Source organism: Polyodon spathula, chromosome 16 (assembly GCF_017654505.1).
Source record: "Polyodon spathula isolate WHYD16114869_AA chromosome 16, ASM1765450v1, whole genome shotgun sequence".
In the NCBI taxonomy this organism is placed as follows: domain Eukaryota; kingdom Metazoa; phylum Chordata; class Actinopteri; order Acipenseriformes; family Polyodontidae; genus Polyodon; species Polyodon spathula.
Window position 1 is genome coordinate 37957704 of NC_054549.1, and position 22702 is coordinate 37980405.

The 22702-nt window shown below is 49.4% G+C and overlaps 1 protein-coding gene across 1 annotated transcript; it reads left to right on the plus strand.

Annotated features, from left to right (window-relative positions):
* Nucleotides 1-824: 824 nt before the first annotated feature.
* LOC121329028 (glutamine--tRNA ligase-like) lies at nt 825-16973 on the plus strand. The gene is made up of 24 exons (XM_041274239.1): nt 825-984; nt 1584-1731; nt 2323-2432; nt 2887-2962; nt 3809-3873; nt 4669-4722; nt 5066-5120; nt 5887-5958; nt 6041-6126; nt 6270-6356; nt 7140-7239; nt 7699-7777; nt 7961-8069; nt 8228-8358; nt 9666-9758; nt 10920-11057; nt 11543-11630; nt 12044-12190; nt 13522-13623; nt 13741-13833; nt 14145-14272; nt 14779-14845; nt 15482-15607; nt 16163-16973. The coding sequence occupies exons 1-24, from the start codon at nt 862-864 to the stop codon at nt 16211-16213; spliced, it is 2328 nt and encodes a 775-aa protein (XP_041130173.1). The 5' UTR covers nt 825-861; the 3' UTR covers nt 16214-16973.
* Nucleotides 16974-22702: the final 5729 nt, after the last annotated feature.

The window sequence follows — 22702 nt, forward strand, 5'->3', positions numbered from 1 at the left end:
TATCAGAAAAAAACCCCCACTCTGCTGGGCCCAAAACAGGACGTTTGCAGGATAACGACAGAAACTGCGGCTCACTCAGAACTCTTCATAGTGACGACAAGATAGGGTTTACTGCTGGCGGACTATCCCAAGACAACACAGATGAGCGTTATTATTATTATATCTAAAGATATTATTATTATTATTATTATTGTTATTTATTATTATTATTATTATTATTGTTATTATTTAAAGTTTTGATTCAGTTTTCTTTATTATATATTTTACATTTGTAAAATTTAATAGTTTTTCTTTTTTTTTTTAAATCTAGTTTGTATTACCTAAAAAATAAAATAAAACGGAAACAAACCGGGCAAGGAAAAGCTTGTAAATACAACCTTAATTCAGGGCTGGAAATGCAGGGGTGCGTGCCGTGCAGAACTATATATTTGCTAATGCAATTGTATTTGGGCTATAATATATTTTAGTTATAATGTTTTAGCTATGCTTTTTTTTTATTTTTTTTTTTTACACGTATCGATGATATACGTAAGCAAAAGTTGACATTAAAAGATATTACCATCAAAGTATGTTGACTTTTTAATTTCATTTACCAATATATTTGCCAGCTTAATTTCTGACACTTTGTTTTGACACACACACGTGTAACCCGCGCTCCCCGCCTGGCGCCTGACGCAACCCCGCTGCAACCACCGATCCGCTCAGGTAGGGTTCCGATTGGCTCCCTCAGGAGCACGCAGGCGTGTCGTAGCTTGTGATTGGCTAATATTCCGATCCCTTTGGCTGTGATTGGCCCGGCTCACGAACGGCTCGACCGAACAGAAGAGGTCTCCGTCAGTACATGTGGACGGGGAAGCGAAGATGGCGTGTGGCAGTGCAGACCCGGTGACTCTCTTCATTTCCATCGGTCTCAGCGAGCAGAAAGCGAAAGAGACGCTGAAAAACGAGGCGCTCAGCGCGGCACTCACGGAGGCCGTCACCCAGGTAACTGGCGCCGGGGCTGAGAAGCAGGAGAGCGGCTGGGTTTGGCCGCAGGGGCCCGTACTGTACAAAGTCTTCCTTCGGCAGTAAAGCTGCAACAACCAGCCCTCTCTCAAAAAAACAAGTGAAACAGAAACTCAAGTTGCTTTTTTGTTACGAGAGCGACGTTATGGGTCTTAATGCCAGTAATCAAGAAGAGCACTTAATCATATCGTTATTCATTAAATACATTAGATTAGTAATATGCGCTCCCTGCCTACACCCGATCGTTGTGCGTCATTGGCTGGCGGCCGCAGTGCCGGAATTTCAACGTGTTTTCCTGCTGTGGTCAGTCCTGACATCAAAGAGAGCAGTCTGTATCGCTCTGAAACAGCCGAGTACCTTATTTCATGCCTCTCAAGGCCCTTGGGCGCCCTGCTGCGGGGATGGACATAAAACGCCTATTGCTTATCAGGAATGGATCAAACTGCTATGCAGTGGAAGTCTTGTTTCCTGCGTTGTATAAGCTGTCAGGGCTACACTGTGTTGCCTCGCTGGTGCAGTTGGGACTGTCCTTTAGTGATAGTGGTATTTGTTCTCCCTCCCTCTCTCTCTGTCTCTAGGCTCAGGGTGTCCTGGGTGCTGGGGTTGACAAGGGCACAGGCACCCTGCTGTATAACCTGGCGTCGAAGCTGAAGGATCAGAAGAGATTGGGGTTCCTCACAGGGTACATCGCCCACAAGAAGATCAGCACAGACCTGCAGCTCAACGGTGCGTCTCGGGGGGGTGGGGAGTCTCCACCTCGGTTCAGTCCAGTCAGTAACCACTTAATAGTGCTGAAACACCATTTCTTTTATTCACTGTGTGTGTATTCTTTTGGAGTGTGGACTTCACTCCTGGTTTGATAGAAGCATGGACTGTCTCTTAACCCTTAGAGGTCCACTTATTCACCGCTTATCAGTCGCGTCAGGTCCAATAACACTATAACATCTCAAAAAGCTCTGAAAATGCCCTCGATATTCTTGGATTGCTGGATGAGAAAGCAGCTGTCTTCTATGTTTGTGTCTGTCTTATCACTGTGGTGCAGCTGCTAGCTCTTTTGCTCAGATACGCCCCCTTTTTTTTTTTTTTTTTGAAAAAACGACTAGAGACCCGTGCTTGACGTCTTTTTGATGATGTCGGACAGGGTCTGGCATCCGACTGGAAAGGAGGACCTGGTCCAACATAGCACCACAAAGGGTTAATGGTCAAGTGTCTGTGTTTAAAAAACAAACAAAAAAAAACCCATTTTCTTATATAGCTGTGCGTTTTATATTCCTGTGCTCCGCTGAGCAGAATCATTTCTCTCTCTCTGTGTCTCAGCCGCGCTGGACTATGTGAAGAGTCACCCGGTGGATCCGATCAGCACCGAGGAGTTTGAGTGGCAGTGTGGTGTAGGCGTGGTGGTGAGCCCTGAGCAGATCGAGGACACGGTGAGAGAGAGACAGACACAGAGACAGACACAGAGACAGACACAGAGACAGACACAGACACAGAGACAGAGACAGAGACAGGCACGTGCCGAGCCGACACGGTCACAATAACCCCGGCAGTTACTTTTTAAAAATGCAATTGGTTTCATTTAACACGGAGCGATTAGGCACACAGTGACCGAACGGGAACTTTTCAGCTACAATTGAAGAGCCTGAGAAAGGGTGGAAGTTTTTATACTTCTGTGTTAAAACTATTTTGATCCATGAAGCTCAGTAGTGGTGTATATAGAAATAGAAGCACATTTGAATGATTCATTAAAAACATATGTATATATAATATCTTTTAGTACTGCTTTATGTACCTGTCACTGTTTTTGAATTTAATACATTTTATGAAATAGTGTATGTCTGTTATAGTGTATGTTTATTATATAATCGTGTGTGTGTGTTTCAGGTGGAAGCGATCATCAGCAAACACAAAGAGCTGCTCTTGAAAGAGCGCTATCGATTTAACATGGGCCTGCTCATGGGTAAGAGTCAAGCCTGCCTGCCCACCTGCCCCCTTGCCTTCCTGCCTCCCTGTCTGCCTGTCTCTCTGCCTGCCTGCCTATCTGTCTGTCTGGCTGGCTGTCCAGCTATCCCGTTCTACTGTGTACTGGGATAATTGCTATATAACTTGGCAGCTCTGCACTGTATAGTTTGTAGTGTACCAATACCAGCTCAAGCTCAAGCTTTGGCCTCTGCGCTCCTTTAGGAGAGGGGAGGGACGCTTCTGGTAACAGCTGGCACAAATTGGATTGACGTGGGCGTTTGTTACAAGAAGCACTACCCCTCATAGCTAGAAACCCCTCGCTGTCAGTTCAGAGGTGTTTCTGAGCACACCTTCACCAGGTAACTGAGCGTTTCTGAGCACACCTTCACCAGGTAACTGAGCGTTTCTGAGCACACCTTCACCAGGTAACTGAGTGTTTCTGGCACACCTTCACCAGGTAACTGAGTGTTTCTGGCACACCTTCACCAGGTAACTGAGTGTTTGTGACACACCTTCACCAGATAACGGAGTGTTTGTGACACACCTTCACCAGGTAACTGAGTGTTTCTGGCACACCTTCACCAGGTAACTGAGTGTTTCTGGCACACCTTCACCAGGTAACTGATTGTTTGTGACACACCTTCACCAGATAACGGAGTGTTTGTGACACACCTTCACCAGGTAACTGAGTGTTTCTGAGCACACCTTCACCAGGTAACACGAAGAAGGGATTTCCAAAGAGACTCTGTTAGGCAGCGCTCCTTTAAACCGATAGCGCGTGTGTTTCTAATCTCAGCCGAGCTGGGAGTGTATGTTCCTGACGTCTTGTTGGGTCTTCTTCCAGGTGAGGCCAGGAACCAGCTGAAGTGGGCGGACGGGAAGATAATCAAGAACGAGGTTGACATGCAGGTGAGGGAGGTTATTTTATTTATTTTATTTATTTGCAGGAGCAGTACTTTTTAACATATGCATGGAGACTGATTTATTATTTTTTTTGGTAGATTAAGATTGCATTTTCATCCCCCCCTTTGATTTTTCATGTGTGCAGTCATTCTGCCTGTGAGATTCTCCTGAGAGCCCGGGCATTCTGCCTGTGAGATTCTCCTGAGAGCTCGGGCATTGTGCCTGTGAGATTCTCCTGAGAGCTCGGGCATTGTGCCTGTGAGATTCTCCAGAGAGCCCGGGCATTCTGCCTGTGAGATTCTCCAGAGAGCCCGGGCATTCTGCCTGTGAGATTCTCCAGAGAGCCCGGGCATTCTGCCTGTGAGATTCTCCTGAGAGCCCGGGCATTCTGCCTGTGAGATTCTCCTGAGAGCCCGGGCATTCTGCCTGTGAGATTCTCCTGAGAGCCCGGGCATTCTGCCTGTGAGATTCTCCTGAGAGCCCGGGCATTCTGCCTGTGAGATTCTCCTGAGAGCCCGGGCATTGTGCCTGTGAGATTCTCCTGAGAGCCCGGGCATTCTGCCTGTGAGATTCTCCTGAGAGCCCGGGCATTCTGCCTGTGAGATTCTCCTGAGAGCCCGGGCATTCTGCCTGTGAGATTCTCCTGAGAGCCCGGGCATTCTGCCTGTGAGATTCTCCTGAGAGCCCGGGCATTCTGCCTGTGAGATTCTCCTGAGAGCCCGGGCATTCTGCCTGTGAGATTCTCCTGAGAGCTCAGGCAGGGTTAGCAGAGGCTTCACATTGTCTTGTATTCCCTTCCAGGTGCTTCACCTCCTGGGCCCAAAGACTGAGGCAGACTTGGAGAAGAAGGCCAAGGTGATTTCTTTTTAATGTTCATCTTTGTCTCTTATTTGTCTCTGATTTGTTATAACAGGTCTTTGTTTAGCGGTTGAGTTGATCATTCTACACCCAAAGCTGGGTTTGTTTTACAGCCTTTCACAGTAGCAGGGAATCCAGCTGGATGCATACAGCTCTTTTTAGGGGTAATAACCATGGACTGGTGGTGAATGCAATCCAGAGCGATTCCCTAGTGCTGTAAAACACTCTAAAATAACCCAGCGCGCCCTGCCACTTATCCCACAGGCTCTTCTCAGTCAGGTTAAATGATTGAGTGGTTTATATTAATTGTAGTTATGTATCTATTATTCTCTGTTCCCAGGCACCAAAGCAGAAAGCTGCAGTGGAGAATGAGAAGGTGGAGGAGGCTGTAGAGGGTGAGAGTCAGTGCAGACCACCTGTGTGTGTGTGTGTGTGTGTGTGTGTGTCTGTCTGTGTCTGTGTATGTTAACCCTTTGCAGTCAGTTTATTCAGCGCTTGTCAGACACGTCGGGTCCAATTTATTTTCCCACACGCTATTTAAAATATTTTTTTTCAGAGTAAAACAGGTTTAAAAGGCAGTGCAAAAGGACATCAGCACTGTATCTCCGGCCAAGCCCCACCCCTTGTTCGCTGTATTTTTCACATACCTCTTTATAGACGTGCATACTGATAAATCCTCTCCTGATCACTCGTTTTATCACCAAACTCCTCAACAATGATCCGAGTTATTATTTTGTTACTGTAACCTCTCAGAAAGCTCTGCAGATGCCTGTGATATTCTTTGAGTGCTGGATGCGGAAGCAGCTGCCTCCTTGGTGTCTGTGTTATCACTGTGGTACAGGGGGCTACTGTATTGCTCCGATACGCCCTTTTTTTCGGCTTCATTTGGCTGCTCTCGGTCTCACTCGGCTTGTTTTCTCGGCTTATTCCAGAGGTGAAAATGACTAGAGACCTGTGCTTTATGCCATCAGACTGGAAAGGGAAAATTGCAGTGTCAGACCTGATCCGACATAGGACCGCAAAGGGTTAATAATTTTGAGTTGGTACATTGCTGCATTCTATGATTCTCAATATAGCTCCTGTGTATATTGTTATTGTTGTTCTGTATTTCTTATCCCGGGGATGTTACAATAGTGATTGTCGCATTGTGTGTGTTTTCAGGGGATGTGAAGCTGGAAGGAAAGTCTCTGATGGAGCAGCTCAGAGGAGAGGCGATGAAATTCCACAAACCAGGTGAGTGCGTCTCACTCATTTATTCACAGCGTTTCAGGGGGTCCTCGCTGGCATCGCTGTTATTCTTGTCTGTTTCCTCCAGGTGAGAACTACAAGACGGAGGGCTACGTCGTGACTCCTAACACCATGACACTGCTCCAGGAGCACCTGGAACTGACAGGCGGGCAGGTGCAGTCTCAGCTCCCACATTCTATCTGTGTCTCTGTGTGTGTGTGGTGTGTAGGGTGTGTGTCTGTGTAGTGTGTGTGTGCAGGGTGTGTGAGTGCACGTCTGTCTCTCGCGCTGCTCTGATGTAAGTCTTTGTGCTGCAGGTTCGAACACGCTTCCCCCCGGAGCCCAACGGGATTCTGCACATAGGCCACGCCAAGGCCATCAACTTCAACTTCGGCTATGCCAAGGTGAGTGCCGCCCAGTCATAAACCAGCCATAGGAGTTCCAGCACAGTCCTGTCATTCAGGGATAGGAGTTCCAGCACAGTCCTGTCGTTCAGGGATAGGAGTTCCAGCACAGTCCTGTCATTCTGGGATAGGAGTTCCAGCACAGTCCTGTCATTCAGGGATAGGAGTTCCAGCACAGTCCTGTCATTCAGGGATAGGAGTTCCAGCACAGTCCTGTCGTTCAGGGATAGGAGTTCCAGCACAGTCCTGTCGTTCAGGGATAGGAGTTCCAGCACAGTCCTGTCGTTCAGGGATAGGAGTTCCAGCACAGTCCTGTCATTCAGGGATAGGAGTTCCAGCACAGTCCTGTCGTTCAGGGATAGGAGTTCCAGCACAGTCCTGTCGTTCAGGGATAGGAGTTCCAGCACAGTCCTGTCGTTCAGGGATAGGAGTTCCAGCACAGTCCTGTCGTTCAGGGATAGGAGTTCCAGCACAGTCCTGTCGTTCAGGGATAGGAGTTCCAGCACAGTCCTGTCGTTCAGGGATAGGAGTTCCAGCACAGTCCTGTCGTTCAGGGATAGGAGTTCCAGCACAGTCCTGTCATTCAGGGAGTATCCTCGGTCCACATGGTCTTCACACTTCAGCAGAGAGCTCCCGTTCAGCCTGGTTCAGTTTCAGCTTTGTGTGTTTTGTACATAAACTCCACTTCAGCATCATCGGAGGATATACATGTTATCTTGTCCTGTAAGTAGGTAAGTAATTAAAGGATTTGTGCAAAACAGAGGTTTTTCTCGTGTGTTCCAGGCGAACAATGGCATCTGTTTCTTGCGCTACGACGACACAAACCCCGAGAAGGAGGAGGAGAAATACTTCACTGGCATCCGAGACATGGTGGAGTGGCTGGGTGAGGGGCTGGCAGAGCTGGCAGGAGGGTAGATGGGGGCTGGGGGTAGAGACTGTATTGCCATCATGTTGTAGTGTTTAGGTAAGCGCTGGGTGTGGGTGACTGGAAGGAAGGGGATTGGAAACTAACTGGTTGTGTTGCATTGGAAGATTGTCCTTAACTTCAAAAACTCTCGGCTAGGAAAGATTTCCAAGAAACTTCAGTGAAATGGACAAATTAATCGCGCCATTGCCTTCGTCGCTGTGCTTCTAATTCTCTTATCGGTTTTACCTTGTGCTGCATTAGAGCTTCGCCTCTTGTAAGTTGATATAGTTGCAAAGCTACAGACGTGTCCTCGGAGTTCTAGTTTTAGCTCCGCGGCTCTCGGAGTGTTTTGAACACACGCTGGTAAGTCTTTAATTCCCCCCTGTCTGTGGACTCGTTTGATTTTTGTGTTTTATCGCCCGTCTCTGTCCGCAGGTTACAAGCCCTACGCTGTGACCCACGCCTCTGATAACTTCCAGCAGCTGTATGACTGGGCTGTGGAGCTCATCAGGAGGTGAGGCCGGCGCTTCGTTCATTTCACTTGTTTTACTCATGCTATTGTTTAGTGGTGTCCCCCCATTGGAGCGCATGGGTAGCAGCTGCGCATGTAACTTTGCAGAGGTGTGTAGCTCTCTATCAGAATGTCAGTGCCGGTAGTGACCCCCGTTCCACCCCTCTCTCCCCCTCTCCTGTTCAGGGGTCACGCCTACGTGTGTCACCAGCGAGTGGAGGAGATCAAGGGACACAACCCCCCTCCCTCCCCCTGGAGAGACAGACCCACTGAGGAGTCACTCCTGCTCTTTGAGGTAAAGAGAGAGTGTCTCTGTCTGTCTGTCAGTGACCCACTAGGAGAGCCCCTGCTGATCTCTGAATAAAGAGGGAGTCATTCTGTGTGCATGCCTGTCTGTGTGTTTTCTGCAGTACTCTGTGTGTGTAATGGTCTCTCTGTCGCTGTTCTCTGCAGGGGATGAGGAAAGGGAAGTTTATGGAGGGCGAGGCAACTTTGCGGATGAAGCTGGTCATGGAGGATGGGAAGATGGACCCTGTGGCGTACCGCATCAAATACACCCCCCACCACAGGACTGGAGACACCTGGACACAGAAGACTGGACCCCTGGTGACCAACACAGGACTGGAGGGCACACACACAACACACATGAATGGAGAACAACTGGGGTGGGGTGACCCACGACAGGATGGGGACACCTGGGTGTACACATTCAAACCACCCCCACCCACAGGACTGGAGACACCTGGTGGTGGCACACACAAACACAAACCACTCACCTGTTCAACCACCCCGCACAGGACTGGAGACACCTGGTACACACACACACACACCCCACCACAGGACTGGAGACACCTGGTACACACACACACCACCCACCACAGGACTGACCTGGTACACACACACACACCCCACCACAGGACTGGAGACACTTGGTACACACACACACCCCACCACAGGACTGGAGACACCTGGTACACACACACACACACACACCACACACACACACACACACACACACACACACACACGTGGAGTGGAGACACCTGGGCACAGCACACACACACACACACACACACACACACACACACACACACCACACACACACAGACGTGGACTGGACACAGTGTGGGGGCTACCTGACTCACACCACCACATGGTTGTGGGTGGGTGGTGACCACAGGGAATGGGAGACACCTGGTTATACACACACACACACACACACACACACACACACACACCCCGCCACAGGACTGGAGACACCTGGTACACACACACACACACACACACACACACACACACCACACACACACACACACACACACACACACACACACACACACACCCGGCGGTGTCCTGAGACACGTTGGCACACACACACACACACACACACACACACCACACACACACACCGACACAACACAGGCTGACCTTGTGGAACTACCACCACACACACCACACACACACACACCTGTGGTGGACACGACACACACACACACACACACACACACACACACACACACACACACACACAGGACACACACACACACACACACACACACACACACCCAACACACACACGACAAGTGTGTGCAAACTGGAGACAAACTGAAAGGCACTGTGACACACACAGTGTGTGTGTGACACACACATACCCCACCACAGGACTGTATACAGACAGACACACAGGTAAATGCACACCTTACCATCGAATAGGAGATCCCTGGTACACACACGTTTGATCTGTTTTGCACTTTCATGAACTGTATATCGTCTCAAATGGGCAGTTTTGATAGAGGCACATGCTATTGCAAACATGGAACATGCCTTGAAGTGTTGGCTGTATTCTCAGTGTAGCCCTGTCTGCTCACTCTCCCTCTCTCTCTGTGCTCAGGTGTATCTACCCCACCTATGACTACACTCACTGCCTGTGTGACTCCATCGAGCACATCACCCACTCCCTCTGCACCAAAGAGTTCCAGGCCAGGTAAGAAACATGCTGTCCAGCCTGAATCAGAGCTCAAACACCACCCTGCGATCAGAGCTCAAACACCACCCTGCGATCAGAGCTCAAACACCACCCTGCGATCAGAGCTCAAACACCACCCTGCGATCAGAGCTCAAACACCACCCTGCCGTGAGAGCTCAAACACCACCCTGCCGTGAGAGCTCAAACACCACCCTGCGATCAGAGCTCAAACACCACCCTGCCATCAGAGCTCAAACACCACCCTGCCGTCAGAGCTCAAACACCACCCTGCCGTGAGAGCTCAAACACCACCCTGCGATCAGAGCTCAAACACCACCCTGCGATCAGAGCTCAAACACCACCCTGCCGTCAGAGCTCAAACACCACCCTGCGATCAGAGCTCAAACACCACCCTGCGATCAGAGCTCAAACACCACCCTGCCGTGAGAGCTCAAACACCACCCTGCCGTCAGAGCTCAAACACCACCCTGCCAGAGCTCAAACACCACCCTGCCGTCAGAGCTCAAACTCCACCCTGCCGTGAGAGCTCAAACACCACCCTGCCACCTCAAACACCACCCTGCCGTGAGAGCTCAAACACCACCCTGCCAGAGCTCAAACTGCCGTGAGAGCTCAAACACCACCCTGCGATCAGAGCTCAAACTCCACCCTGCCGTGAGAGCTCAAACTCCACCCTGCCGTGAGAGCTCAAACACCACCCTGCCGTGAGAGCTCAAACACCACCCTGCTGTAACTAAACTGAAAGACTTTCAGTGTCTTTATAATGTGGGGGATGCAACACTAGATAGTAAGACCCATTTTTCACTTTGAAATTATACAGGGGCTTTCCTAAGACTGTTAACTAGAATTATTTATCCTACACTGAGCCACTGAGTGGGGTTATTTTTTCCTGCACCAAATGTAGAGGTCTGCAATGTTGCAAGTTAGAGACCATATAATAATAATATTATTGCCACCACCACCATCGTCATAAGGGTCATCTCAAAGCACGCCACAAAAGAGCACAAGAAGTTAAGTTTTCAGAATGTGATAAGCAGTGTGATTTATAGGAGTGCTGATTCTGATGATGGGCTTTTTTGGAAGACAGTGCGATTATGATTTGTCTCTGATGTATTTCATGTCTCTCTCTCTCTCTCTTCTCTGCTCTCTCTTTGTCAGGCGGTCCTCGTATTTCTGGCTGTGCAATGCGCTGGATGTGTACTGCCCTGTGCAGTGGGAGTACGGCCGCCTCAACCTCACCTACACTGTGGTGTCCAAGAGGAAGATCGTCAAGCTGGTGGAGACTGGGGCCGTCAGGTGAGGGGACTTTGGGGGGTGGGAGAGATGAGGGGACTGACAGGGAGAAGTGAGTGGACTGGGGTGGGAGAGGTGAGGGGACTGACAGGGAGAGGAGAGGTGAGGGGACTGGGGGAGAGGAGAGGTGAGGGGACTGACAGGGAGAGGAGAGGTGAGGGGACTGACAGGGAGAGGAGAGGTGAGTGGACTGGGGTGGGAGAGGTGAGGGGACTGACAGGGAGAGGAGAGGTGAGGGGACTGACAGGGAGAGGAGAGGTGAGGGGACTGACAGGGAGAGGAGAGGTGAGGGGACTGGGGTGGGAGAGGTGAGGGGACTGACAGGGAGAGGAGAGGTGAGAGGACTGGGGTGGGAGAGGTGAGGGGACTGACAGGGAGAGGTGAGTGGACTGGGGTGGGAGAGGTGAGGGGACTGGGGGTGGGAGAGGTAAGGGGACAGTGTGTTGCAATGCTTGTGCTCCTGTGTTAACCCCCTATGTTCTTTGCAGGGACTGGGATGATCCCAGACTCTTCACTCTCACTGCGCTGAGGAGGAGGGGCTTCCCTGCTGAGGCCATCAACAACTTCTGTGCCAGGGTGAGAGAGGAGAGCGGGAAAATCAACTTCCTTACCTCCTTAGTATAGCTAGTGCCCCCACTCCCCACTGTGTGCTGAGTATCTAAGCTTTTGGTTCTTTGCTTGCAAAAGAATAAAATGTACAGATTTCAGCAAACGAGTTCAGTTTTTTTTCACCTGACTTGGTTTATTAGTGTCTACTCTGAAAAGACCAATGTAAAAAATGACAGGAAAACAAAATATCATATTTAAGCTCTCGAAATGTGAATTCTGTGGCAGCTTTGATCCCGTGGTAACTACACTAATTTATTTCTATTTAAAACTGTGAATGTGCTTGTGGTGTCTTTTACTACACAGTTTACAATGTAACCATCTAATATTTCATATTAATGTTGTTTGTTTGTTTTTTTTTTGTTCTGCTGTGGTGTTGGCAGGTGGGAGTGACGGTTGCCCAGACGACAATGGAACCCCACCTCCTAGAGGCGTGTGTGCGCGAGGTTCTGAACGACAGCGCCCCGCGAGTCATGGCTGTGCTGGAGCCACTCAGAGTCACCATCAACAACTTCCCTGCCCCTCAGCAGGTACGTGTGCACTGGGGCTAAATGAGCTCCCGTAACAAGCGCTGAGATATCCAGCATCTAAACAAAGTCCCACAACAAGCACGGACATATCCAGCATCTAAACAAACTCCCACAACAAGCGCTGACATATCCAGCATCTTTCTTATTTGGAGTTCCCGAGTGAATATTCTTCTTATCGGATCTCATTCTCGAGTCTGTCTCACATTAATTCAATTCCAGTGACAGAATGAGCGGGTGAGTGGCTCTGCTCCACACCCACAGTCAGTGCTGCTGGGTGAATGGCTCTGCTCCACACCCACAGTCAGTGCTGCTGGGTGAATGGCTCTGCTCCACACCCACAGTCAGTGCTGCTGGGTGAATGGCTCTGCTCCACACCCACAGTCAGTGCTGCTGGGTGAATGGCTCTGCTCCACACCCACAGTCAGTGCTGCTGGGTGAATCTGCTCCACACCCACAGTCAGTGCTGCTGGGTGAATCAGTGCTCTGGTCAGTGCTGCTGGGTGAATGGCTCTGCTCCACACCCACAGTCAGTGCTGCTGGGTGAATGGCTCTGCTCCACACCCACAGTCAGTGCTGCTGGGTGAATGGCTCTGCTCCACACCCACAGTCAGTGCTGCTGGGTGAATGGCTCTGCTCCAGACCCACAGTCAGTGCTGCTGGGTGAATCACTCTGCTCCACACCCACAGTCAGTGCTGCTGGGTGAATCGCTCTGCTCCACACCCACAGTCAGTGCTGCTGGGTGAATGGCTCTGCTCCACACCCACAGTCAGTGCTGCTGGGTGAATCACTCTGCTCCACACCCACAGTCAGTGCTGCTGGGTGAATGGCTCTGCTCCACACCCACAGTCAGTGCTGCTGGGTGAATGGCTCTGCTCCACACCCACAGTCAGTGCTGCTGGGTGAATGGCTCTGCTCCACACCCACAGTCAGTGCTGCTGGGTGAATCGCTCTGCTCCACACCCACAGTCAGTGCTGCTGGGTGAATGGCTCTGCTCCACACCACGCTGTTTCGTTGCTTATAGCAGATGCAGAGCTTGATTGAGGGAAAGTCATTCTCCGATATCAGCAGCTAAATCTAGGTTTAAACATACTTTATTTTCAAACATAGCAGTCGTTGGATTTGAATCCTTTATTTATAACACTCATGCCGCTGCATTTCAAGGAGGTATTTTTTATGTCTTAAAGTCAATACATTGCAAATACATTCTTTTGCTTAGCATGCTGTGTCTCATTTAAGACAAACTGTTTACAAACACGTTGATATTCACAACATACCAAATATATTTGAAGCTGGAACTAATCTCCCCTCCCTCTCTCCCTGTCCCTGCAGATGGAGGTGAAGGTCCCTGATTTCCCAGCCGATGAGAGCCGCGGTTCCCACTCTGTCCACTTCTCCTCCACGGTGTTCATCGAGCAGGCTGACTTCAGAGAGGTGAGAGCGGGCTGGCTGGGACCAAGCTGCTCTCTGTCTGTCTGTCTGTCTGTCTGTGCCTGGCAGTGAGCAGTTTGAGACAGTCTCCCCTGACCCCGCAGTGTCTCCCCTTCGCAGGTCACAGAGAAGGGGTACAAGCGCCTGACCCCAGACCAGCCGGTCGGACTGCGGCATGCTGGGTACGTCATCTCTGTGCAGAAGGTCATTAAGGTGAGTGGGCTCTTGCTTGTTACCGGGAGTGGGTGCTTGGATAGCAGAATGGTAGGTAGGGGTGGAACAGTTCATATGATAAGAGATTTGTACAAAATAATAATAATAGTAATAATAATAATAATAATAATAACGATAATGCTGGTTTGCTGTTACTTAATGTGTCCTGCCGTATCCAAATACGTTTCCATGCACGCCAGCACACCAGTTCAGTGTTCAAAGCGATAGCATTGCTGTCTCTAGAACTGTCCTGTGAGATGAGTGGAATGAGTTCAGACTCGGAGCCATAACGCTAACCCCTCCCTCTCCAGGACCCCAGCGGGAAGGTGGTGGAGCTGCAGGTGTCCTGTGCCAGAGCCGACGCCAGGGAGAAACCCAAAGCCTTCATCCAGTGGGTATCGAACCCGCTGCGCTGCGAGGTGCGGCTGTACGAGAGACTGTGAGTGACTCATCTCTTGCTTTCTCTTTCTTTACACTTTTTTTAAGTCTTTTGTGAAGAGTTAGGCTGCACTTCTCGTTTTGGCTTCTTGCTTCTTGGTTTTAATACTTTTTTCTCGCTGCTTTGATTTCCTGTCCAATATTAGAATTAGGAAGACAGGGATGTGAGTAAGACTCCTGTTGCACAGCAGTTTCACGCAGTCCAGGTTTGTGTGCTTGATTAGCCACTGTGTGTGTGTGCAGGTAACAAGCTCAGGTGTGTCTTAGTGAAACCAGGAATGGAATGAACCACTATGCAATGGGAGTCTTATTTACATCACTGTATTGGAAGCTTATGATGTTTATAGTTTTATAATCTCTTATTGATCTGAAATTGTGTCTACATGTTCTGAGCAGAGGACCCACACTGGCACAGGCATTTGTTTCTGACATACCAAACAGTTCCTTCGTTCTTCCTAGCAAGATGTTTTAATGAGTGCGTGCCGGTCTGTCTGTGTCTGACTGCAGGTTCCTGCACAAGAACCCTGAAGACCCTTCAGAGGTCCCGGGGGGATTCCTGAGTGATATCAACCCTGTGAGTGCTCCTGTATTAACCCCTCTGTGCAGCACCCCTTTCCTAGTTCTGACCTTGTTTGCGTGCGTTCTGATTTCAAATGAGCCGTCTCGGCGGGTGCAGGAGTCTCTGTGGACATGCCAGCTACTGGGTAAAGAAACTACAGGGGTGGAAATAAGACTGCTATTGCAGAGCAGTGGCACCCATTCCAGGTTTTAATATGAGCTTGATTAGCCACAGCGTACGGGTAACAAGTTCAGGTGTGTCTTAATAAACTCACAGTGAAACCAGGAGTGGATCACACTGCTGTGCAATGGGAGTAACTAAATAAATGACAAACGTTTGGCTTAGAAGTCTTTTTCAGCGAGTGTTAAATGGAGGTCAGTATTTTTTTATTTTAACATTGATGAAGACATCCCGTTAAGATGCAGGATTGTGAAAATTAACAAACAGTCATGAACGGAGCTCATACAAAACAGAAAAGTGTTCACCAAGATACACCCTTAATTAGCTCAGACAAGCAGCTGCTTCTTGTGACCATGCAAAAGCTGCAGTGTTTTCCACAGTTCTGGGTGAAAGTCTGCATGCTAGGGTTGCAGCCACTCCTGCCCCTGCTTGTTGAGTGACGTCACCCCTCTCCTCCTTCTCTCGTCCCAGAATTCCCTGCAGCTGATTGAAGATGCGATGGTGGACCGATCCGTGGCCGGCGCCAAAGTGTTCGACCAGTTCCAGTTCGAGCGGGTCGGATACTTCTCTGTGGACCCTGACAGCACCGAAAGCAAGGTGGGGAAATAATGCATCAGAACTGCTGCTGGAACAAACAGTGCTTGAAATACAGAGACTCCTATTGCATAGCTGTTTCACCCATTCCAGGGTTACTGAGAGCTTGCTTCTCCACGCTGCACAGGTAACAAGCTGCGGTGTGGCTTATTAAACTTGTAATAAAACCAGGAGTGGGTCAAACTGCTATGCAATGGGAGTCTCATTTCCACCTCTGATTTCACACAGTGTATAAATGACTATTGAAGAGAGGTAAAGGATGCCAGCCCAGTGTATGGATAAGCTGTGAAGTAAATAGCGCACATCGTGTGCAGTGCAGGAGGCTGCTTCACTCTCTTCAGAAGGGAATCTGAGAGGGGTACCGCCTTTATTTTACTCCAGAGACTTTACTGTTATATGAGGAAAAAAGTGTACTTTTAGACTGTTATCGCAAGAACATCGATGAGAAGCCACATCTGTTTTCCTGAGCGTTTGTGAGAGCGTTATCCCAGCACTGCAGGAACTAGCCGATATGGTTGTTGTTTTATAATTCTCTCTGTCTCCGTCTCCTTGCTACAGCTGGTGTTCAACAGGACGGTGACACTGAAGGAGGATCCTGGGAAAATCTGATTCAACCTGCCAAGTCCCTCCTCTATCCCAGAATCCTCTGGGAACTAGTCGTCGGGGGGGGGGGGGGGGGGTTCTGAAACCCCGAGTTACTTAACGCAAAGCTGACCCCAGGGTGCTGCCATTCCAGGACAGGTTTGAGTTCAAACCGTGAACCATGAAAATAAACAAACCCATTTTAATATTAAAAATGCACATTGAAATTGCCATGGACTCCTGTCTGAGACTGAGGGGGTCTGTTTAATGATCTAAATCCAGCCATGCTTTAGCTCTGTGTTAATCCAGCTGCCCTGTCCCCTCTCCTCCTCCTCTCCCAGGTTCAGTCTCTTTTTTTCTGTTCTCAGGAAGCCTGTAAATCATGCAGCCCCTGTTGAAAATAACATTTTAAATCGTGCCATTTCCTTTTGTGTTTTGAATTAGTGTCTGTTGAGACACACAGGGGCTAGATACTCGGTTGGTTTTGCAGGGGTGTTCAGTCACGATCGGGGAGGGTTACTCCACTCCAGGTTTAACAGGTAAAATGAGATAATGACCTGGATGGAGGTTTAGTTCGTTCAGTTAAACAGGGTTGGAACAAAGACCTGGACTGGAAGAATCAGACATACCCAATCCCTGAACTATGGGATAGATACGTCTGGGTTCCCTGGAGATCGGGGTTAAATATTCTTGTCCCCCAGGTTTTTGTACCTTGGGTGTGTTTTTTTTTTTTTTGTATGACGTGAATGCAAGGAGTTTGATTTGCAATAAAATATATTTAAAAGTTGCTGCATATTTTTATTTGGGGCCAGTTTTTCAAAACGTCTGTGATCCAGATTTTGTAATCCTCTTTTATTGCAGTTTAAGCAGTGTGGATCATTCTGAAGTCGATGGTTTGTTCAGGAAAAAGGGATGGAACTGTTTTAGGAGCACTCTGGTCTGTTCTGAGCTGTTTTTGCAGGAGGCAGCAGTTTTTGGTTATGTAAAGGGATGTAAGTGTTTTAGGAGCACTCTGGTCTGTTCTGAGCTGTCGTTGCAGGAGGCAGCAGTCTCTGATGTAAAGGGATGTAAGTGTTTTAGGAGCACTCTGGTCTCTTCTGATTACAAGCTTTGAAAAACCAGCCGCAGTTTTCAAGCAGTGCCTCACTCAGTGTGTCTTGTTATTCTGTGTAAGTGTTTTCCTCCACCTGCCCTGAAGTTTTCATGATGCTGTCGTTGCAGGAGGCAGCAGTCTCTTCCTATGTAAAGGGATGTAAGTGTTTTAGGAGCACTCTGGTCTGTTCTGAGCTGTTGTTGCAGGAGGCAGCAGTCTGGTTATGTAAAGGGATGTAAGTGTTTTAGGAGCACTCTGGTCTGTTCTGAGCTGTTGTTGCAGGAGGCAGCAGTCTCTGGTTATGTAAAGGGATGTAAGTGTTTTAGGAGCACTCTGGTCTGTTCTGAGCTGTTGTTGCAGGAGGCAGCAGTCTCTTATTATGTAAAGGGATGTAAGTGTTTTAGGAGCACTCTGGTCTCTTCTGAGCTGTTGTTGCAGGAGGCAGCAGTCTGGTTATGTAAAGGGATGTAAGTGTTTTAGGAGCACTCTGGTCTGTTCTGAGCTGTCGTTGCAGGAGGCAGCAGTCTCTGGTTATGTAAAGGGATGTAAGTGTTTTAGGAGCACTCTGGTCTCTTCTGAGCTGTCGTTGCAGGAGGCAGCAGTCTCTGGTTATGTAAAGGGATGTAAGTGTTTTAGGAGCACTCTGGTCTCTTCTGAGCTGTCGTTGCAGGAGGCAGCAGTCTGGTTATGTAAAGGGATGTAAGTGTTTTAGGAGCACTCTGGTCTGTTCTGAGCTGTTGTTGCAGGAGGCAGCAGTCTGGTTATGTAAAGGGATGTAAGTGTTTTAGGAGCACTCTGGTCTGTTCTGAGCTGTTGTTGCAGGAGGCAGCAGTCTGGTTATGTAAAGGGATGTAAGTGTTTTAGGAGCACTCTGGTCTGTTCTGAGCTGTTGTTGCAGGAGGCAGCAGTCTCTGGTTATGTAAAGGGATGTAAGTGTTTTAGGAGCACTCTGGTCTGTTCTGAGCTGTTGTTGCAGGAGGCAGCAGTCTGGTTATGTAAAGGGATGGAACTGTTTTAGGAGCACTCTGGTCTCTTCTGAGCTGTCGTTGCAGGAGGCAGCAGTCTGGTTATGAAAGCATGCTGTATTAGGAGCACTCTGGTCTGTTCTGAGCTGTTGTTGCAGGAGTGATGCAGGCGGGAGTGCTGCTGTGTGATCAGGTTCCTTGCTGGTGCTTCTCCTTTAAGGGAGTGACACCCAGAGAGGGCTGGGGTTTGTGTACAAGGAGCACTCGCTGCACACAGCTCCACAAGGCTTTCTTTTGTAAAGGGATGGACTGTTTTAGGAGCACTCTGGTCAACCCAGAGCTGTTGTTGCAGGAGGCAGCAGAGGTTATGAAAGCAATGCACAGGTTTTAGGAGCACTCTGGTCTCATAAGCTAAATAAAAAGGAGGCAGCAGTCTAAATTATGAAAGGGATGTAACACATTTAGGAGCATTCTGGTCTGTATTGAGCTGTTATTGCAGGAGGCAGCAGTCTGGTCTAAATGCAACAGGAGGCATTTGAACTGCTACACTGGTAGCAGCAGCAAAGTATGACATCCTTGACTGAGCTGTCGTTGCAGGAGGCAGCAGTCTCTGGTTATGTAAAGGGATGTAAGTGTTTTAGGAGCACTCTGGTCTGTTCTGAGCTGTTGTTGCAGGAGGCAGCAGTCTCTGGTTATGTAAAGGGATGTAAGTGTTTTAGGAGCACTCTGGTCTATATATAGCTGTTGTTGCAGGAGGCAGCAGTCTGGTTATGTAAAGGGATGTAAGTGTTTTAGGAGCACTCTGGTCTCTTCTGAGCTGTTGTTGCAGGAGGCAGCAGTCTGGTTATGTAAAGGGATGGAACTGTTTTAGGAGCACTCTGGTCTGTTCTGAGCTGTTGTTGCAGGAGGCAGCAGTCTCTGGTTATGTAAAGGGATGTAAGTGTTTTAGGAGCACTCTGGTCTGTTCTGAGCTGTTGTTGCAGGAGGCAGCAGTCTGGTTATGTAAAGGGATGTCAGTGTGTTAGGAGCACTGTGGTCTCCAGCTGTAGGAGGCAGCAGTCTCATGTAAAGCTCTCACACTTATCACTCTGGTCTCAGCGCCACCTTAACTGTAGCCCATCAGTGCAGAGCTCAGTGCAGGGGGGCGATTGGAAACCACAGTGTTTGAAGCGCACATGGGTCAAGTTCCATCTATTAAAGGCACAGGCGTCGGTGTCATCAACTTTCGAGCTGGGATGTGTCCCTAGCCTGTCTGGGGAGGCCGTTTCCAAGCTACAGACAGTATGTCATGAACAGTGCACTGATTCATGTAGCTCTAGTGACCTTCCCACTCTGAACTGTGCCTAGACCGTACCGGGTGATGTAAAGGGGAAGTGTTTTAGGTCTGACTCAGGATGAGGGGCAACACTTACTAAAGGAATAGTGTGTGTGTTGATCAGCAACAGCAGTCTGGTTATGTAAAGGGATGGAGCCACCAGCATACCCAATTCAGAGCTGTTGTTGCAGGAGGCAGCAGTCTGGTTATCTAAAGGGATGCGTTTTAGGAGCACTCTGGTCTTTGAGCTGTTGTTGCAGGAGGCAGCAGTCTAGTTATAAAGGGATTATAATTCTCCGTCGGCTGCACTCTGTAATGTCGCTGTGAACGCAGATCTCGCTCTCAGCCAGCGCTCAGTTAGGAGGCAGCAGTTATAACAGTGTAAGTGTTTTAGGAGCACTCTGGTCTGTTTGAGCTGTTGTTGCAGGAGGCAGCAGTCTGGTTATGTAAAGGGATGGAACTGTTTTAGGAGCACTCTGGTCTGTTTGAGCTGTTGTTGCAGGAGGCAGCAGTCTGGTTATGTAAAGGGGTGTTGTTTTAGGAGCACTCTGGTCTGTTTGAGCTTTATGTAAAGGGATGTAGGAGGAGCACTCTGGTCTCTATGAGCTAAAGCAGTCTCTGGTTATGACACCGTTTTAGGAGCACTCTGGTCTGTCAAAGCTGTTGTTGCAGGAGGCAGCAGTCTGGTTATGTAAAGGGATGTAAGTGTTTTAGGAGCACTCTGGTCTCTTGGCAGCTGTGTTGCAGGAGGCAGCAGTCTGGTTATGTAAAGGGAGAATGTTTTAGGAGCACTCTGGTCTCTAATGACTGTCGTTGCAGCTGTTTGCGATTCAGCCGGTCCCCCAGCTGAACAGTGGCAGAGTGATGCAGGCGGGAGTGCTGCTGTGTGATCAGGTTCCTTGCTGGTGCTTCTCCTTTAAGGGAGTGACACCCAGAGAGGGCTGGGGTTTGTGTACAAACAAGCACGCTGCACACAGCTCCACAAGGCTTTCTTTTTAAGGTGGACTGGGAATGATTGCAACCCAGAGTGGATTCACGTGAGTGGATTCACACAGCGAGGGACAGCAATGCACAGGTACAGGTATTTCATCCATAACTAAATAAAAAAAACACAACCGCTAAATTAAGAAATACTAAAAACACATTGCAAAAGATTCTTTACTGTATTTCTTTATCTACACATGTGTCTAAATGCAACAGGAGGCATTTGAACTGCTACACTGGTAGCAGCAGCAAAGTATGACATCCTTGACTCATGGTTGTAAGATAAAACAAGAAAAACCTGCAGAAGCACCCCGTTTGTGTTATATATATATATATATATATATAGAGAGAGAGAGAGAGAGAGAGAGAGAGAGAGGTGAACTGCTTTGTACATAAAAATACATGTTTAAATGTACATAAACTGATTTATTATCAAAGTTCGTTATTATAAAAGTCTCCAGCAGAAGGATGTAGTGTCTCAGTCTCATTGTTGATGGTAATAAAGGGATCTCACAGTGTGGCTGTGTGTTCCACTGTACCATTCTCAATAAAGCTCTCACACTTATCTCCTCAGCGCCACCTTAACTGTAGCCCATCAGTGCAGAGCTCAGTGCAGGGGGGCGATTGGAAACCACAGTGTTTGAAGCGCACATGGGTCAAGTTCCATCTATTAAAGGCACAGGCGTCGGTGTCATCAACTTTCGAGCTGGGATGTGTCCCTAGCCTGTCTGGGGAGGCCGTTTCCAAGCTACAGACAGTATGTCATGAACAGTGCACTGATTCATGTAGCTCTAGTGACCTTCCCACTCTGAACTGTGCCTAGACCGTACCGGGTGAACGGGGAATCCGAGGTCTGACTCAGGATGAGGGGCAACACTTACTAAAGGAATAGTGTGTGTGTTGATCAGCAACAGACTGCTAATGTAAAGTGATGGAGCCACCAGCATACCCAATTCAGATCACACTGACACGTTTCTAATGATGCGTTTCATTCATTTTGAATCCACTTCACTTCTAGTATAAAATTATAATTCTCCGTCGGCTGCGCTTGTAATGTCGCTGTGAACGCAGATCTCGCTCTCAGCCAGCGCTCAGTTATTATAACAGTGCAGGGTATCTATGTGATTGTTTTTATGTTTTTTTAGATCGCGATAGTGTTTTTTTTTTTTTTTTTTTTTTTTAATCGGCAATCATTTCTTTCAGAGGAATGACTAAATTATGACACCGGTTAACATGTCCTCAAACTGAACGAATGCTCCAGTATTACTACACTCTTACTTTCCATGTGCACGTCGTGTCTTGGCACTGTGCCAAACCGAAAGGTTTCGTCTTTAAGAATGTCTTTGGAAATTTACAAATACTCTCAGGGTAACTGTTTGCGATTCAGCCGGTCCCCCAGCTGCACGACCCCGTCACTGACCCGGGCGGGGGTGCTCGTTCCTGATCCCGGCTGGGGTGCTCGGTCCTGACCCGGGCGGGGGTGCTCGGTCCTGACCCGGGCGGGGGTGCTCGGTCCTGACCCGGGCGGAGGTGCTCGGTCCTGACCCCGGGCGGGGGTGCTCGTTCCTGATCCCGGCTGGGGTGCTCGGTCCTGACCCCGGGCGGGGGTGCTCGTTCCTGATCCCGGCTGGGGTGCTCGGTCCTGACCCCGGGCGGGGGTGCTCGTTCCTGATCCCGGCTGGGGTGCTCGGTCCTGACCCCGGGCGGGGGTGCTCGTTCCTGATCCCGGCTGGGGTGCTCGGTCCTGACCCCGGGCGGGGGTGCTCGTTCCTGATCCCGGCTGGGGTGCTCGTTCCTGATCCCGGCTGGGGTGCTCGTTCCTGACCCCGGCTGGGGTGCTCGTTCCTGATCCCGGCTGGGGTGCTCGTTCCTGATCCCGGCTGGGGTGCTCGTTCCTGATCCCGGCTGGGGTGCTCGTTCCTGACCCCGGCTGGGGTGCTCGTTCCTGATCCCGGCTGGGGTGCTCGGTCCTGACCCGGGCGGGGGTGCTCGTTCCTGATCCCGGCTGGGGTGCTCGGTCCTGACCCCGGGCGGGGGTGCTCGTTCCTGATCCCGGCTGGGGTGCTCGTTCCTGATCCCGGCTGGGGTGCTCGGTCCTGACCCGGGCGGGGGTGCCGTCCCCTTTAACTGCGACCCGGCCCGCCTCAACTCTCGCGGCA